Raw genomic sequence first — 15073 nt, forward strand, 5'->3', positions numbered from 1 at the left:
ATTGACTAGTTTGTCCTAAGTACAAACTAGTCAAAGACATAATTTATCACATCCTAAGCGGATGTAATGTCCACGATGGCCTCCGCTGCATCGACAAAGTACTCGATCAACTCCTCATGCTCCTCGTTTCTCATCTCCTAGAAACCAAATAAAATAGATTTGAGGAGAAAGGAAACTCAAGGTAACAGCTGATACTTGGAAGACGTGAAACTTGAAAGCATACCTCAGGGACGTGGTCGCTGGTCGCCATTGCAGCTAGGTTGGATCCGAATCTGAGGGAGGTTACTTGAATAATAGCCTAACAGAGCAGAGGATTTGCTAGGGTTAAGGCCTTGGCGATGGCGGCTTTAGTTGCTGAGGCTTGCTCGAGAAAGAAGAAGAAAGCAAATGGGCCGAGTAAGTTGGAAAAGATACTGTTGAGGTATTATACAAAATTCAGACCAAGAAATCAAGAGTCATGTGTATATTTAGGAATGAACGGTTGCGACACGGTGAGCAGGTAAATAGAAATTTTGGAATAAAAATCATTTTTATCCCAAAATTTGGGGGCATATGTTTACACCAAAATTTGGGAAGAGAAGAACGCGAAAACTCGAAGCTTCCAAGATTGTATCATCAAGGGATCGATCAAATGTATCAGCCAGTTTTGATGCAGTATCAGAAATAAGCTATTTTATAGATGACGTCAGCAGATAACATCAACAGATTACATACAGATGGCGTCGGGGGAGGAAGATATGTCGGACTCTACAAAAAGGAAATGATTAGGGTCCAAGTTATCTTAAATTAGGAATGTTTTCTTTTATTTCAAGGATTGTAATAAGTCGGGTTTGAGTAGGATTCAAGTTTAAGTTCCGGATATAAATATTGGACCCCGGCCATTGTAAGAAACATCCAATCAATCAATACCAATTACTTTTTTTGGCTTCACTCCAACCCTTAGGAGTAGGAGTACTGTAGATCTCGGTGAGTTCTTCAACAAGCAGGGCTACATCGATCCGGTCGACCTCCGGCTTGTCTGTAAGTACTGTCATGGCTTATACTTTTGTTTGTAAGGCTACATCGGTCTGGCCGACCTCTTACGAGCTCTAGTATAAGTTAGTTATCAATCCTTATTTAGTTCAATTACGGCTGCATCGGTTAAGTTTGACCTCCACTGCTCGAATTAGATTAAGGTCAAGATATCGGCTCTACCTAAGGGTGGCATCCTTCGGGTAGATTCATTAAGTTATTGATCTTGCTGATGTTCTTGTTGTTATTAGTTTCAGCAATATCAACATGCCCGATCGAGATCGATCTAGATCGGTCTCACATCCTTTTAGTCCATCATTTATTTTGTCACATTGCGATGGTTCTTACTTTAAATGACGGATTATGTTTTATCAGCCATTTTACTTTGATCTTGATCGTGCATAGTACGTGGCTAAGGCATGCCTGATCTTGAGAAGGTTTACTAGCTAGTTGAATCTGGTCTATAGCTCGCTATTATGGCTGTAATGATCCGGTCGATCCCCATTGTTAGCACTTTAAATCGGAGTATGCTAGTTGGTAGATTTGCTTTTGACCAGGCGTGACCTTGGCTGTTTGCTATGCCTGCATCGGCTAAATAGCCAATCGCTCGTACTTTAACGCTTATAGTGTCTTCATAATTATGTTAGATGTGAATAGATCTGTTTATTTTAAAGATTTGATCTATTATCTTTATCATGGCTACCATCGATCCGGTCAAACCCCACTGTTAAGGATAACAGGTTAGATCTGATGAGTTTATAGATCTGTCCATATTAAACAGTCGATTGTTCACATGCTGTAATCCCTTTTCTATCTGAATCGGCTATTTTAGTCGATTCACCTGTGCTTTCACAGATATGGCATGCTTTCATAAACCTGTTGAAGTATGGTTAGTTCTATGGATTTTCTGGTTCTAGACTATCATCATCATCATAGCTGCATCGATCCAGTCGAACCTCACTGTTGACGGTAATAGAATAGATCTAGACAGTTTGTAGATCTGCCTATATCAAACAGTCGATTGTTTGCCTAGCATATCCCTTTTCACCGGATTCATTGGCTCTACATCACGTATTGATCAAATCTAATTTAGCCACTGATGCATCTTTGACGCATACATGTTAATAGCTTAAGGGAAAGGATCATTAAAACTATGTGCATTGTATTCGTTACTATAAAATCAATCATGACCCACGGTCGTTATAGTCCTTAATAGTCGATTTCTTCTCGTATTGGCTATTTAGTTGGTTTTCCCGTCTGGCCCCTCCCGAAGCGGCACACTTGGAACTGTCTAGGCAAAACCAGCATATTCCACCCTAAATTACTGATAAACTTTTTCTCCTTGTCAATTACAGGTCAAATTGACTGGCATGCCCTTGGGAATTCACAGGGTTGACTGGTCCTGCGTTGAAGCTAGGCAGATCTCCAGATCGTTCCGGCTTGCTACGTGTCCACCCGGCGCGGCTACCATGTTTTCGCGCCGACAATGTCATACAACAGTATTCTGTTTGAGCTTTGAATCAATATCTCTTCTTAGTCACTTTGTAGATTGAGGTCACATACCAGGCTGACAAATGGCTAATTTATTTACTGTCTTAGCCAATAAGTTCAGCTAGGCTCATGACTTATCTTCATTTTATAACCTAAGATCATTTTCCAAACATTCAATCAGGGATAAAGTGCCAAAAATATCAAATTGATTTTTCACTCACCAACCGAACCTTTGAGGTGAAACCATGAAACACACTGGTCAGCTATAGGCTATAAACATTGCCATGGTCGTGGTGAAATACTGAATTGGAAGCCCCAACCTCCCAAACCAAGTGTCAATCCGATGATATTTTGTAAGTTGAGAACTTGAGTATTTTGTAAACTTCAAGTTTCGTCACTTGTTTTGGTTGCTCATCCATTGTTGCATATACTACATCCATTCTATGCTAATTGTTACTGTTCAATACTACTTGTAATTATCATTTGTAACTGCAATTGGTTTCTTTAATATACTGATATTCTTTTGGTGGCTGCAGTAGTATGGATGTGATGCAAAAGAAGGCAGGTGCTCTTGAAACTGGTAACTTGTGAATTGTGACACCCGATGATGATCATTTCTCATATAGATATAGCTATAAATGTAGTATATTTATTCTGTCGACAGTTGAGGTGAAATGGAGAATTTTCAAGATTTTTGAGCTGAATGTTTTTTAGGAGGATGCTAGAGCATTCATGATTCAACCCTTACTGAGTGATAGATGGAGCAGCAGTGGTAGTGCCTAAGCGATGGGATTAGGGGAGGATTTTGAGTGATGGGCAAAGCAACCATGGTAGTACCACAGCGGTAGGATTAGGGGAGGACAGGTTTGATGCAGTGGCATTGAGAGCCATTGGTCATCGGTTAACGAGGAAAATGTGATCTGGCCATTGAGCTACTAATGGCAGTTAGGAATGACACAAAAAGGGTGGAGGAGGTTGAAGAAGGGGTTTTGTGTGCGACTATCTTAGGTTATCATGCCCATGATATAAAAAATATGCACCATTTTTGCCATGCATGGTCTGGACACTATACCATTAGTACAATCATTTTTAATTTATGTGGAGGACCAGACATTCAGATTATCAGATGAGTAGAAAAGCACTGAAGCACCCAAAAAGAAACAAGCCTTGTCCTTTGCCTACAATGTGAGATAACATTGCATCCATATATTCGCTACCAGTAAAGCAGATAATCAGTACTCATCACAGGAAATCTCCAACCAAAAGTTTATCTCCACTCTCCCAATTTCCAAAAAGAAAAACCTCACTCAATAGCCTTAAAGAAAATTATACCACAAACCTTGATTGCTGGTTCAACTTCTCTTAGCCTATGCTTGTCCAGATATTTCAATCACGTTATGCAACATCATGTCAATTCCATATGAGTTCAGTAAGATCTCTTTCAGTAACTTTCTCAATTTCCTGTAATGAGTACTGTATCAGTTCACCAATTGCTAATCCATCATCAAACATAGGAAACATATGTAGTCTAAAACTGAAAAGGAGTACATTTTTTCTACCTTGTTCTTTACAAACAGGAGAATGTATAAACAGGTACTCCATCTCAAATAAATTGGCAACGCATACACTGAAGGTAGCTATAAACCAAGAAAAATAATATAATTCTTGTTGCATTGGTCCTGTCATTATGACTATTTCTTTTGCCCTATGAGATGAAATCCAAACTGATTTTTTTCCCACTGCATTTGTAAAGGAACAAAAGTCAATATATACATCACAACCTGATTTGACTTCAATGGTAGTAGTAAAAATAGAGAAACCTGATCTCAATGGTAGTAGTCAATATATACATTAGAGTCCTTCAACTACAGTTAGCAGTAAATAGTACCGATCAAGTACCTGCAAATGCACAATTGAATCAAATAAAGAACCTTTCTGAATATGCATTTATTGTACCAAGAACGAATCAGTCCAGGGATGGTAGCAGATCAAAACCCCCAGCGCCCTTCAACTCCTCCGGCTCATCCTCCAGCGAGGCGAGGAACAGATCGGAACCCCGGGGAGGACCGAGCCCGCGCACGGATCGATCCAGGGATTGGCGGACTGGGAGAGCAGATCGATCCATGCACCCTGAGTGGCGCAAACCCTAGCGATGGACAGAGAAACAGGAGGCGTGGGGTGGGAGCTTTACCGGCGCGGGAGTTGGCAACGTCGACGGAGCCATGATGAAGGCTCGCCGCGCCTTAGTGGATCCGCACTGCCACGGCTGAAGAGCACTTCGCAAGCCGCCTTTAGGAAGCCACTCGACGGGGCCTGTGGCCAGCGGCCCGGCGTACTGGGCGGGCGGCCTCGCCTGGTGCCCTGCCTGGGGTTCGTCCGTGTGGGAGATGAGAGGAGGAGTCCGCGAGTCGCACGTGTGGGAGAGGGGGAGGAGAAGACCATGCGCGCGAGGGAGCGTAGAGCCGGGTCCACCTCACGGACGGGCGAAAGAGGGAGGTGACGGGCGTGCGGGATCGTAGGGGGGCAGAGCGACGACCCAAACCATTGTCGCACCATTCGGTTTTGTTCTTTTATTAGTTGTAGGAGATGATTGCGTTAGCTTTCCGTTTTTACCTCCGTTGACCGAGCAAGCGTGAGCCATCACACGCCAGGCAGGCCGAGGTAGCGCTCGTGGTATCGCACGGGGAGAGGCAGACCCAAAACAAATATCGCACAAAAAAGTGTCCACGCTTTGTTCTTTTTAGTTGTAGGAGATGTAGGAGATATAACAGCATAATTCATTTATCACATTACACAGGGCACACATGGCTACATTTTGGAATGCTCTTTTACTTATTTCATTCGTCACAGAAAACACCACAACCCACAGCTGAGTTTTACATGCAAATGGATTGTACCAACTTACATCCCTTGTAACTGGAATCAAATGGACCAGCACATGGTTGAAGTTTCTGATTTAATGTAGTACTAGGAAGGTTCGACAGCACAACAATGAATAACTGTTTTCATCTTGTCTTAGGCCTTCGGTGGTAATAACGCAAACCAAACCCTGCATAAAAATGCAAAATATCATCTAACAAGCTTTAATGGTATTAGTGACTAGAAAAAGTAAGCGGAGTGAAACATATTTTACTTCAGTATCAATCTCAGTTGATTCCAGGTTGCTGGTACAATTTGTAACTGTTGCTTTGAGGTTGATACTCAGCTTCAGAGTTTTCTTTCTTTAGCCGAATATCTTTGGCTATCTCTACTTTTGCTTGTAGCTGGAAAGATGGTACTAAACATCATTAAAATTTCTATCGTGCATCCTTTATTGGCATAAATTTTAAGTGCCAGACAGCCAGTTTCCTTGTTTTCTTTTTGGGGCAACGTTTCCAATAAGACTGCCTTTCCAATGGAGTCGAATAAAAATAGGTGATTTCCTTTCCTTCTCAATCAAAATGAAGTCAAATTTCCAATGGAAATGACACAAACAAAGCTTCATCGCACCCCCCCCCCCCCTCCCTTCAAAAGAAGCTTCAATTCTATGAGTGAGTGGTCTTTTTTCTTTCAATTGCAGTCGTATAGCAAAACCTGACCAAGGTTATCTAACATTTTAGATGGATGGTTTTTTAGGCCTTTACTACCTCAGTCCCAAAAAGAACTTGTCATTTTAGTACTCAAATTTTGTCCCACGAGACTTTTGTAGCCTTTATACAGTTATAATGGGGCCCATGTACATTTAGTCAACCACATATATCTCCTCTATCTATCCAATCTCCGTCTGTATAGCTGCATGCATATATCTCTTATAATCCTAAACCCAGTTTGCATGCATGGTGGACAGCGAGTGAGCGTCAAACGTGGCATGGTGTTACGTTGGATCTGCAAGACTGCATCGCGTAGAACAATAATGGCATCCTCTCACCACGTATATGACCAAATGATTAGCTACCCGTACGTGACATGCATCGTGCCCATCACATAATAATCCAAGGAAGAACTGAGGCTTCAGCATTAAAACTACTGGAGCAATACAACTTGTTGTTTCTTAAGTCGTTTAGCCCTGATTCCACCGGGATTTATTCCAGGAGATCAAATATAGTATAAGGCCCCGTTCGTTTAGTGGGGGTTGAGGGCTAAAAATAATCCAGATAATTATTGCTACTATAAATAGACTTGCCATTCCATCCAGAACTATTCCAGGCCTCCGTTCCCCAATAAACGAACGGGGCCTAAATTAGCATAACATTTTCGGTTGGAATCAATCCAGGAGTCCATTCCGTATGAACCGAACAGGCCCTAAAGCAGTATTGATCCGTTCGATCTGGTCCAACAGAAGGCCAGCACTACGGGACACAGTAGATTTGCCGAGTGCCAGAGGCACTCGGCAAAGGCCTAAAAACACTCGGCAAACAGTTTGCCGAGTGTTACACTCGGCATCCAGCACACGGCATTGATTTGTCGGTAAACAGTGGTTTGCCGAGTGTTTTCTATCGGGCACTCGGCAAACAGTTTGCCGAGTGTTTATCCACACTCGGCAAAAATAAACTCTCGGCAAAAAAATTTTGACGGGATGGAACGGCGACGTCGATTTCGCCGAGTGCCCGACGGAAAAAACACTCGGCAAACTTTCTCAGGATTGCCGAGTGCCACGAATAAAACACTCGGCAAAATCTTCACGGTTACCGAGTGTCAGAAATAAAACACTCGGCAAATTAAGTAAGCTTTGCCGAGTGCCACAGCCATAACACTCGGCAAAGTTTAGACACTTTGCCGAGTGCCACGATAAAAACACTCGGCAAACAAGCGAGCAACGGTCATATTTTATGGTCACTTTGCCGAGTGTCCACTGGAATACACTCGTCAAAGCCAAAACACTCGGCATAAAGGGTTCCCAGAATGACAGAAAATGGTCTCTTCGCCGAGTGTTTTGCCTTAACACTCGGCAACTCCTCTGTTTGCCGAGTGTTACACTCGGCAAAGCGACCAAAACCCCACTTTTTTCTAATCTGTCACGTGTAACGGACCCCTCTCAATTCACAATAAACCATCACAATTCAAAATAAACACATCATCACATGCACAATTATATGTCACACGCATAATAAACCATCATCATAATTCACAATAAACCATCATCACAAGTCACAATAAACCATCATCACAATTTACAATAAACCATAGAACCTCTGCGACAAAGTCACAATTATATTTCACAAGTCACAACTAAGTCACAATAAGCCACAAATGGAAATATAATCACTGCGGAGGCCCATGGAACCTCTGCGACAAATCCGGGTCTTGAGACTGATTATTTGATGCCGCCGATTGATTCTGCACAAAAGAGAAGTATTTGAAACAGTGTTAGCTTCCTTTTTAAGTTGTAGGAAAATGATAATAGATTAACACAGGAGGTGAGCACGGGTTAAAAATTTTAATTTAATGATGCGAGCAACAGCAGCAAACTCCAGGGCTGCAGCACAGTTTGCATTACTGTAGCAAACTACTCCAGGGCTGCAGCAGTTTGCATTACTCCAGGGCTGCAGCGAGTAACAAATATGACCATAGGCATTACTGTAGCTCCTTTTTCGGTGTTTAATAACACTAAATGCAGCTGCATGTGTGATGTGTTCATTCGCGTTTCCTCTAGGCTTCCTTACTGGAGGTTTCATGACGTTAGTTGTCCTGGACATAATATTAGGCAGCATTAATAAGCATGCATGCGAATATTATGACCTTTTTTTTTGCAAACGTGCATAAGCACGTATTTTATAACATAATTATCTAAGAATTAAACGTGTGAGTGTCTGACAAGGCACTGTTACTGGGACCTAGTTGTGGTGCCATTCGCTGGGCAACGGAGAAGTGCTCATGGCTTTTGTTTACGGTACTATTCCAGGTTTTTGTATAGTATATAATATGGCCCTTGACCCCCTTGCCTTGTTATCGAAGATGCTTGCCTTGTTTATTGAACTTGTTATGCAGCAAGCCAGCACTAACACTTGCTATTCAGCTAAGCTAGTACTGCCTCCGCAACTAGTTCTGTTAATGTATATATCTCTCTCTTCAGCATCCAGTGGTTGCGTAGGTGTTTATGTCTGGCAGCTATTAGTACATCACAAGGCAGAATAAAATGGTGGCAGATGCGGGTCATTACATTTGGAGGGGTGATGATTGAGATGAATGTGTTGGCTGCTTGCTTGGCCTGGTGGATTCCCATTCCCAAATAGCCAACTAGCCATGGCAGGAACAAAAACAGAGCAGCGCGGCAAGTCGTCGGCCGCAATCAGCGCCGAAGATAGGAATAGTCGAATTAGAGGATGGTGGCTGGCTGGGTGTTGCAGCCTGGATCTTTTGTTTATGATCTCTCGCATCGCATGTTAGGTTTCTGGCGCCCAACTGGCCAGATTCCAAGCATCGTTTTCGGACTTGTCTGCTGGTGACTGGTGTGCACATGGGCTGGCCTGGACCTCCTGGAGTCTGGACAGACAGCCAGGCATCCCCCCATCTATCTGTCTTCTGGCATAGCTCGCCCCAGTACTTAAACTTCCCCAGTGGTTGCTTGCTAGCTGTTAGCTATTAAGCTAAAATTCATGCCTGTTTGCTATTTTAGTAATCTATGTCCATGTATAGCTTCGTTATAACCATTGATCATATAGCATCAAATTAAATAGGCAAATTAATTTTAATAGTGGCATACATCGTACGATTTTGATGTGCAGCATGGTAAATTTCAGATCCATCTAATATCTTGGTATAAAAAATAATAATAAATAGATCTAACATAAGGTGTCAAGTGACTCACAGGAGTAGTTGTGGGTGGCTGAGGTGGAGGGAATAGCACCGGTGGCAGTGGCAAAGCTTGACCCATACTCGATGCAAAATTCTGCATGTATTGGAACATTTGGTCCATCCTCAACCGATTTTCTTCCTCCATCCTCTGCATCGTCTGCCGCTCGGCCGCCATCTTCGCCTCCATCTCCACCATCCTCGCCTCCATCTCCTCCCGTTGCTTCATTTCTGCTTCCACCCAGGCCTATAACATTTCATCCCAATGTTACAATACAAAGCTGAAGTACGTAACAATCAACGAACGATGAATAAATAAGAAATAACCTAGAGAGTCTCCATCTGAAACTGCGTAGTGGTTGGCCGTGGGCGTATCGCCGGGCTCGAGCTCGTGCTCCTTGCTCGGATCTGGGAGAGAGTGGGAGTAGAGGCCGTGTCGAGTGTACTGTCGCCAATCCAGTACCGGCCATGCTTCTTGTCTCCTCCCACCCTCATCACGATTTCTCCATCAAGATCCTCGGTGCTCGGATCGAACTATGGCCCATGAACTAGCCTTGCCATCGTCGTGTAGTCACTGACGCGGCTGTGGATGCTGGGATCGTTGTACGCCTCGAGCGGGTCCTCCGGGTTGAAGTCGATGTTTTCCATTGCCTTGCCCTTTTTGGACAGAACCCATGCCTTGAACTGGGAGCAAGGCTGGCCCTCATGTGACGACGACTGCGGCAAAAATGCAAAATGATTAGAAATTATGCAGAATTGAGCGTTAGAATAAAGAAATGAATTCGCGTACCCATTTTTCCCTGTATTCGTCGAGGCTCAGGCTGCCTTGATGGTGTGATGCACGTGGCATCAGCAAACGCCAGTCCCGGCAAGCGTTGTGCGTCTCCACCCACCCGGGCTCCACCCACTTGTCCACCATGTATTCCCAGCACTGGGCATGCTGGGCGCACCAGTACGGAGGCACCTACGTGATCAAGTGTATGACATATGAAAAAAATGAAATTAAGCGTAATTAATCTCATAAAAAGTAGGTATTAATGTTCTATATGTACCTGCAAGAATTGTTCCTTGGTCAGGTTCATTGTTCTTGCCTCTTCTTTTTTAACCTTCATCCGTCTGTAATGAGCATAGTAGTCGATGATGGCCTGGACGCGCGCCTCGTAGTGCATGTCCTTCACGAGCTTCTTGGCGGCTTCTTCACAGATGGAGGCCGCCTTGTCCTCGTACCCCTCCTGGCATCTGTAGAAGTCCTGCATATAGATGCGATGTATATAGTCATTACTTCAAGAATGTCCAGTGAATGTAATGTATTGAGCAATGTAGCGCGAGGAATACTTACCCACAGCTCGCCCTTCACCCGCTCCGCCTTGTTGGGGAATACCCTGCCGTCACGATCAGCGGCGTCGAGGGCGGCGACGTAGTGGTCCCACGTGTAGGCCGGCTGCAGCTCTTCGCGGAACTGCACTAAGCCAGGAAAGTTTTGCCTGCACAAAAGGCCAAGGATGCCGTTGACCTTGCGGTTGTGATCACCCCCACTGACCTTAATCCAACCCCTGGCCAATTGATTAAGATAAATTATTAGTTTCCATTGTAATTTTCAACATATGAAACGAAAAATTATTGAGAACATCTAAAGTTACTTACTTTTTCCCAGAGGGTCGAACCATCGGGCGTCTCTCAAGAGGTATCGGTCGCCTCGGGAGGGTTGAGGGACCTCGCAACCAGACCTCGGAACCCAGTGCCTCCTCCACCTGCTCCTGCTCCTCCTGTACCTCCTCGTCGTCAGCAGAGGCGTGCGCGGAAGGTAGCTCCTCCTCGTCAGCAGAGGCGTGCGCGGAAGGTAGCTCCTCAGACGACGACGAGGGAGCTGTAGGCGACGGGGGCCTCGCCCCTTTACCCTTCCCTTTACCCCTCCCTTTACCCTGCCCTCCACCCTTGCCTCGACCCCTCCCTGAAGCTGACCCTAAAGCTCCGCTCTTTCCGTAAAGCGCCGCGATCTTCCTCGTACCGCCCACCATTGTTCAATCACCTGCAATTAAAAAGAGTAAACCAATCAGCACAGATAAACAAAACATACTTAGAAAGTTATGACAAATAATAAATAAATTAGTAATGCTCATACATGTATTAGAAATTCGTGCAGCAAGTACACTGAGAATTTGACATATGATATAATAGTGATAGCTTATACCATTGTTAGGAATAATTACATGCATCCTATTCACTTATTAACTTACTTATGACTGTGACCACTTATGGTTTGTTGCAGGTGAGGAAGGAGAGATTGGGTGATAGAATAACTGCTCTTCACCAGATTGTTTCCCCGTTTGGCAAGGTTAGAACAAAAAAATATGCACAACATAACATGGATCGATTGATTATATATGTACAGAGCCAGCAGCAGCTTGTGACTAGTATTAGGGCAGGCTAGAAAAAGAAAGATATCAGTCGTCGCGGATCTGAGTGCATGTGTTTCCTCGCTCCGATCCGGTCCACAGTAGATAGATGGGTAATATATACATACAGGTGACGATGCATGCTGTGTTGCAGTTGTCTATAGTTGTTGCCAAGCATCTGCTTTAACTTGTTTTGCTCCTGCTTTCACTCGAGGGGTTGTGTCCAACTAAAGCATTTCCCTGACACACGTGCCTCTTTTTTACAGACTGACACGGCGTCTGTACTCCAAGAGACCATTGGCTATATCAGATTCCTCCTGGGTCAAATTGAGGTCCAATCTCTCTCTCTCATCGTGTGCTTTGTGTATGTTGGAAAGGGAAAATTCATAAGTCATGGTCATATAGCTAGCTAGGACCATCAGAAGCATACAGTATGGGTGAACAAAGAACAATGTGGCCCTCGCCCTCGGCCCTCCCCACCGGCAAGTTTCAAGATGTTTCTACCTTAAGCAATCAGCACAGTAAAAAAACTAAACCCTTCTTGTTGTGCCGTACTAGCTACATTAATTTTTTTTAACAAAAAAACTATTCAGACAACCCCCAGCAGCATGAGAAAGATGGGAAAGGAAAACACCGTACATGTGCACCATTGATCAAAGTAATTTTTCATCGTTCTCTAGTTACCAAACACTCAACAGAATGTAATTTCCTAATGACCCTGCTGTTCTTTTGCCCAGTTGAAACTTCCAGAGAACTCAACATTTGTGAAACTGCAGATGATTACTGGGCAGCCTATGACAGGGATTCCCAGGTGAGTAAATGGCGGTACAATCATATACCAAAAGAACTAGTAGTAATCTAGCTTTCTACATTTCTACAGAGCAACCTGGCTGCAAATGCGTCAACATTCCCATCAGGAGTAACGGCCTTGGCAGACTATGTGCATGGGAAAGGGCTCAAACTAGGGATCTACAGTGATGCAGGGTAATCCTACTTATAGTAACAAAAGAACAGACACAAAGTCACAGAAAAATGTTCATCAAGATGCTTAAACTAGAAAAATGTTCGTCACAGAAAAATGTTCGTCTCTGTTCTATCCCTAATCTCCAAATAGTTATGGAAGCGAAGGAATGCAGTTATCAATCCAAAGCTAGACTAAATATTGTTAAATCCTTGGCGGCGCATTTAGAAAATCTTACCGGGGCGGGCGGCGCCGGTGGCGGGACGCCCCGGGGGCAGGACGCCCCGGGGGCGGGGCGGGGCTCCGGGGGCGGGAGGCGCCGGTGGCGGGGCGGGGCACCGAGGGCGGGCGGCGCTGGGGGCGACAAGCGCCGGGGGCGGGCGCCGCCGTGGGCGGGGCGGGGCGCCGAGGGCGGGCGGCGCTGGGGGCGGGACGCTCCGGGGGCGGGCGCCGCCGGTGGCGGCGCGGGGCACCGAGGGCGAGCGGCGCTGGGGGCGACAAGCGCCGGGGGCGGGGAGGCGGCGGCGGGTGGCGGTGTGCGGTGCGGCGTGTGTGTGAAGGGCCGGGCGCGGTGGGGCGGGGGTATATGAACGCATATGCCGAGTGCCAAGATCTGGAGCACTCGGCATTTTTTTTAATGTTTCATTACGGGCCGATACTGTGCAGTGGGGCCGGTCGACGAAGTTACCGAGTGTCCTTTATATGACACTCGGCAACTCTTATTTTCGCCGAGTGTCAGGTACACAACACTCGGCAAAATAAATCTATATTTTGCCGTGTGCCCAGATCTGGGGCACTCGGCATTATTTTTTTTAATATTCCCGATGCTGTGCAGTGGGGCCGGTCGACAAAGTTGCCGAGTGTCACTTATATGACACTCGGCAACTTCTTTTCGCCGAGTGTCAGGTACAAAACACTCGGCGAAATAAATCGGTATTTCATGCTCCACCATCCTTCTTCTTCATAGCGTGTTCTACTAAATTTGTTACGATGTAATTTAAAAATACCTTGTCAAATTCACTCAACAATGCATATTTGATTTTTCTACGAATATTAATCCATTATTTCATGCAGTTATAGCTCAAATTCAATATATATAATTAAAATTCTATAATTGCAGTTAATAAATTAAAATTATCAAACTGATCTGAAAAATTACCAAAATTTGACGTGAATGAACCTATGTTGTCTATTGCCTATACAAAAAGTTTTGAAGTCAAACCCCGATTCGACCGTCACTTTGACTCCAAATCTTATCGGATCCTTCGAAACGCTACGATTATTGTACGGAGATGCTTCTGTTTGTAAAGGTCTTACGTGACAAATTGTGTGAAACCTTCTCAATTTTTTTTCATAGTCTCCACGTATGATACCAGGAGATCTTGACAAATCTCGTCATTTTCAGACTTCGTTTGCTTTTTTTTAGAATTTAAAAACCATCCGACCACACATTCGTGGGCGTGTTTCCTGAATAAAATGTTTGAAAATTCTTTTCATTTCCCTAGTAAGGCCCCAAAATGAACTCAATAACATGAATATGATTTCTCCACTGAATTTATTCCATTATTTGTATAACTTTCAGTTCAAATTTGACTTAAACCAAAAAATTCCTCTAACTGCAATAAATTAATTAAATATAGCAAATAGATGGAGAAATATATCAAATTTAACATGTAGTACCAAATGATGTATGTGGAGAGTAGAAAAAGTTTGGAGAGAAAAAAAATTATTCATTTTGGGGCAAACAAATTAGTTTGCCGAGTGTCAATAAAAAACACACGGCATAGTTTGTGTTTGCCGAGTGTAAACAAAAAAACACTCGGCAAACTTATTAGTTTGCCGAGTGTCAACAAAAAACACACGGCAAACTAATTAGTTTGCCGAGTGTCAATAAAAAACACACGGCATAGTTTGTCTTTGCCGAGTGTCTCTAACGGACACTCGGTAAAGTTCTAACTGTAGGACGGCGCACCCGACGGCCGTCAGATGGTCGCTGCACGCCCAGCGCACGTGACTCCAGGTTGCCGAGTGTCCATTGTTGCCGAGAGTTTTTTGTAGTTTGCCGAGTGTTTTATATTTGGCACACGGCAAAGTTTTAGTTTGCCGAGTGCTATATGTTTGCCGAGTGTTTTATTAAAAACACACGGTAAACATTGCGTTTGCCGAGTGCCCAATGGAATACACTCGGCAAACCGTAAGGCACTTGGCAATCCTACTGTTTCCGGTAGTGCAGGGACGAGCTAGGGAAAGAAAAAAGAAACACTTAGTTGATTGAGTTGCTCGAACAGCAAATATACCTATACTTTGTTTGGGGCCGGGCCGCCGGGGTCAACTTGGCCATCAGTTCATCTTCATGCATTGAACTTATACTACTCCTACATAACTTAGCTGTCCTTTTATCTTTAATTAATTTCCTGCATTATAACTGTCTCTTGCTATGCGG

The 15073-nt window shown here is 44.2% G+C and overlaps 2 protein-coding genes across 2 annotated transcripts; one reads left to right on the forward strand and one right to left on the reverse strand.

Annotated features, from left to right (window-relative positions):
* Positions 1 to 10033: 10033 nt before the first annotated feature.
* Positions 10034 to 11291, reverse strand: LOC136488099 (uncharacterized). Its single transcript, XM_066485132.1, has 4 exons — positions 10918 to 11291; positions 10613 to 10826; positions 10326 to 10523; positions 10034 to 10237 (listed from the first exon to the last, which is right to left on the reverse strand). Exons 1-4 carry the CDS (start codon positions 11289 to 11291, stop codon positions 10037 to 10039), a joined length of 987 nt encoding a protein of 328 aa, XP_066341229.1. The 3' UTR covers positions 10034 to 10036.
* Positions 11292 to 12308: 1017 nt separating this feature from the next.
* On the forward strand, positions 12309 to 13220 carry LOC136488100 (glycine-rich RNA-binding protein 3, mitochondrial-like). Its single transcript, XM_066485133.1, has 3 exons — positions 12309 to 12327; positions 12407 to 12480; positions 12744 to 13220. The coding sequence occupies exons 1-3, from the start codon at positions 12309 to 12311 to the stop codon at positions 13218 to 13220; spliced, it is 570 nt and encodes a 189-aa protein (XP_066341230.1).
* The last annotated feature ends 1853 nt before the right edge of the window (positions 13221 to 15073 follow it).

Source organism: Miscanthus floridulus, chromosome 10 (genome assembly GCF_019320115.1).
Source record: "Miscanthus floridulus cultivar M001 chromosome 10, ASM1932011v1, whole genome shotgun sequence".
Lineage (NCBI taxonomy): Eukaryota > Viridiplantae > Streptophyta > Magnoliopsida > Poales > Poaceae > Miscanthus > Miscanthus floridulus.

Excerpts from the sequence above, each read along its gene's own strand:
- LOC136488100 (XM_066485133.1), top strand. Across the intron at positions 12,481-12,743 it reads CCTATGACAGGGATTCCCAG|AAAAATGTTCGTCTCTGTTC; the intron begins GTGAGTAAATGG and ends TGTTCGTCACAG.
- LOC136488099 (XM_066485132.1), bottom strand. The coding sequence starts at position 11,291 with ATGGTGGGCGGTACGAGGAAGATCGCGGCGCTTTACGGAAAGAGCGGA. Across the intron at positions 10,827-10,917 it reads GTTCGACCCTCTGGGAAAAA|GGGTTGGATTAAGGTCAGTG; the intron begins GTAAGTAACTTT and ends TCAATTGGCCAG. Across the intron at positions 10,524-10,612 it reads GGGTGAAGGGCGAGCTGTGG|GACTTCTACAGATGCCAGGA; the intron begins GTAAGTATTCCT and ends ATCTATATGCAG.